This window comes from Chinchilla lanigera, unplaced genomic scaffold (genome assembly GCF_000276665.1).
Source record: "Chinchilla lanigera isolate Chin_1 unplaced genomic scaffold, ChiLan1.0 scaffold00081, whole genome shotgun sequence".
NCBI classification, from domain to species: domain Eukaryota; kingdom Metazoa; phylum Chordata; class Mammalia; order Rodentia; family Chinchillidae; genus Chinchilla; species Chinchilla lanigera.
In genome coordinates, this window is record NW_004955482.1 from 9,371,612 (window position 1) to 9,375,344 (window position 3,733).

At 51.6% G+C, this 3,733-nt stretch overlaps 1 protein-coding gene across 1 annotated transcript in view; it reads left to right on the top strand.

Moving 5' to 3' along the window:
- The window catches only part of Oas2 (2'-5'-oligoadenylate synthetase 2, 69/71kDa), a 20,915-nt gene that overhangs the window by 6,212 nt on the left and 10,970 nt on the right, over positions 1-3,733 (top strand). The window contains exons 4-5 of the mRNA XM_005403209.2: positions 1,113-1,348; positions 2,229-2,355. Coding sequence (XP_005403266.2) covers positions 1,113-1,348; positions 2,229-2,355 — 363 coding nt within the window. The remainder of the gene's footprint in view (positions 1-1,112; positions 1,349-2,228; positions 2,356-3,733) is intronic.

Below are 3,733 nucleotides of genomic sequence, written 5' to 3' on the forward strand. Positions count from 1 at the left end.
TGGTCTCAAACTCGCAGCGATCCTTCTGCCTCAGCCTCCCGAGTGCTGGGATTACAGGCGGGTGCCACCACACCCGGCGTATTTATCTCTTCTATTGCTTATGGACATTGGGTGCTTCCCAAATTGAAGCTGTTATGCACTAGCTTCCTATGAATATTTTGCTGGGTGTCTCTTCGTGAGTTTAAGCCTGCCTTGCTCTTGGGGGAAAAGTTCAGGAGTGAAATTTCTGGGCTTGAAAGTGCACGTGTATTATGGGGTTTTTTGTTTGTTTGTTTGTTTTGTTTTGTTTTGTTTTGTTTTTCTCTGGTACCGGGAATCGAACTCACGACCTTGCACTTGACAGGCAGGCTCTGTGCCGCTGAGCTAAATCCCCAGCCCCGAACATGTATTATGTATATATACAGGGTGTCTTAGTCATGGTTCTCATTACTGAGACAATGGGCTGGGGATTTAGCTCAGCGGCACAGCGCCTGCCTGGCAAGCGCAAGGTCGTGAGTTTGATTCCCAGTACCGGAAAAAAAAAACAAACCAAAAACTCATTACTGAGACAAAACACCATTTAGACACAAACCATAACACATAGCCACACCATATGTATGTATGCATACTTATGTGGACCCATGCAAAACATATATGTAAAATACATATTAAATTATTTTAATTGATAAAAGTTTTAATTAACTTAAGCAATGTTGTTACTGGGTTTCATTTTTCATTACAGGTATGTGTTGGGTTTTATCGAATTGCACCAATTTTTTATTTTATTTTTACTGGTACACACTGCCAAATGTTTTCCCTAGTGGCTGTCCCAAGCTACACTCCCATGGGACATGAGTAACAAGAGATTCAGTTACTCTGTATCCCTGTGGTATCCTCAATCCTTCGAGTTTTAGGGATTAAGGTGGGGGACAGCGACTTCTTAGAGACTTCCAGTTTCCCAATTTCAGCCCTCTGACATAGGAGGAACTGGGTCTCCGGGTCAGTGCCACCCTTGTCATCTTCCTTTTTTTGGGGGGTGGTGCCGGGAATTGAACTCAGGACCTTGCGCTTACCAGGCAGTCGCTTGTGCCGCCGAGCTATATCCCCGGCCCACACCCTTGTCTTCTTGACAGTGCCACAGGAAGTGGCCGCCCAGTGAGCCACTGCCCACCTATGCTGTGGAGCTGCTGGCTGTGTACGCCTGGGAGCAGGGCTGCGGGGCTGAGGACTTTGACATCGCGGAAGGCGTCAGGGCCATCCTGGGGCTGATCCTGCAGTGGCAGCAGCTGTGTGTCTACTGGACAGTCAACTACAGCCTGGAGGATGAGACCGTCAGGAACAGGCTCCTGCACAAGCTCTGTTCCCAGAGGTACCGCGTTTCCCACCCCCCTGCCCGGGGGGCTCCGCCACAGGCGGGGTGCGCCTGAGAATGAGGTCTCTGCCCGACCCCCTCCACCGTGGGCAGCCAGTAACCCAAACATGGCACACGATGCATGGGAGGGAGCAGGCCAGGTTGATGCTTTTCATCTTGCAACCTGCAAGACCCCACACCCTCAAAGCCCTCATCTCCAAAGAAGGTCACATTCATGGGTACACTCTCCTGTTTTGTCCTCAAAACAAACAGTGCCGAAGTGCCCTACCTTCTAGAAGGAGGGGCTGGGAAAGGAAGGGGGCTAGTCAGAAGAGGAGGTTCCCCTGTGATTTTGTCAGTGGCCCAGGCCATCTCTCTTTTTTTCTCTTTTCTTTTCTTTGGGGTGGGGTGCTGTTGATTGAATGCAGGGCCTTCGTACTGAGCTACGACACCAGATCTTTTTTTATTTTTTGAGACAAGGTCTTGCTAAGTCACTAAGTTGCCCAGGCTGTGCTCAAGCTTGTAATCCTCTTGCCTCAGCCTCCCAGAGTGCTGGGATTACAAGTGTTAGTCTCCAGTTTAATGGTTCACCTCTAAAAAACAGAGGACAGGGCCAGGGAGGGCAAGCTCTTACACTGAGTACCCCAGCAGTGAAAACATCCTGTAGAGGGGCTGGGGATTTAGCTCAGCAGCAAAAGCGCCTGCCTGGCAAGCGCAAGGTCGTGAGTTCGGTTCCCGGTACCGGAGAAAAACCAAAAAAAAAAAAAAAAAAAAGAAAGAAAGAAAACATCCTGTAGAAATCAAAATCCAGGAGGCCAGGTATCATTCAAGGCCCTTTCCCCAAAACTAATCTCTTCTGCAAGCAGCTGTGCTGATTTTTTATCTGGTGGATTCATAGACCGGTCATCCTGGACCCAGTGGATCTAACCCACAACGTGAGTGGATGCCTCCCCCAGGCACACCTGCAGGTAGAAGCACGCAGCTGGCTGACTTCACTCAGCTCCACGCCAGCCTGGAATGTTCTGGTAAGGGAAGTTCCTGGGGCCCCTGTCGCATCTTGCAGGGACACCATGCCCAACGCCCACATGAAGTCCCACCCAAGGGACCTGTCCTGGTTTCCTGTGACTGCTACAACTGGGGTGGGGATGAAACAACAGAACTTTATCCTCCCATGGTTCTGGATGAAGAAGTCCAAAGTCAAGGTGCTGGCAGGGCCATGCTGTCTCTGAGACCCTGGGGAGGATCCCACCAGACCTTTCAGGCTCGGCGGCTGCTGGCCTTCCTCGGCCTGTGTCCTCGTCACTCCAGCCTCTGCTGCCTTTGTCTCATGTCCTACCTGTGTCTCCACATCGTCTTCCCTCTGTGTGTCTGCGCTGGCATCTGCCTCCTCATAAGACCAGTCAGACTGGATCAGGAGACACTAATGACTCAGCTTAGCCTGGTCACACCCTAAAGACCTCATCTCCAAGCAAGGTCACATGCACGGGTACAGCAGGCCAGAACGCCCTCATCTTCTACCAGGACACCAAGAAGGACCTGTCCTTCCCGCTGCCGTGACTGTGACATGCAAAAAGAAATAAAGAGAAGAGAGACACACACAGGAAGCAGAGAGAGGGAAGAAGCCAGAACAAGAGTAATGGGACCTCTGCAGGCCCCGCGCCTGGGAAGCCCTGTTCAGCAAGGCCCCACCCACACGTGTGAGCCCTTAGTGGGACGTCTGCCGTCTAAGCCAAAACTGTGTCTGCTGGGACAGGCTTCTCCAGCCCAGAAACGCTCATGGCACTCGCTCCTCGTGCCTCCTCCTTCATCCTGTGATGCCTGCTGTGGGCATTTGTGCTCTGCAATCTCTGCTCCAGCCTCTGAGACCACCCAGGCTCAGGAGCCACTCCACAGGCACTATGGGCACCAGAGCACCCACATGCACGCACATGTGCACACACGCATGATCACACATGCACACTCATACTTGCACAGTGCACACCTGCTTGCTCACACACGCATGCACGCATGCACCACACACATACTGTTACGCATGCTGCTCATGTGTGTACACTCACACGTACCTATGTGCACACACATACATACTCACATATGCACACAGTGTATTCACACTCACACACAACTTGCATGCTCTGGCCTGTGTGGGGGTCTCACTACCCTCAGCAACTATGAGGTCCACTTCCAACATCGAGGGGTCACCTAGGTCACCCTTTGACTGTCACGGTGGGGGCCTCCACACCCCGGGTGAGCTAAGCCACCTTTTCTTTCCAGCAGCAAGGGGAGGGCATCTGCTCACAACTGTGCATTCACCTCCTCCCATTTCTGTTCAATAATGCCCTGAATGTGGTGGCTTAAAACAACTAAACTATATCATCTTATGGTTCTGGAGATGCAGTCCGTGCA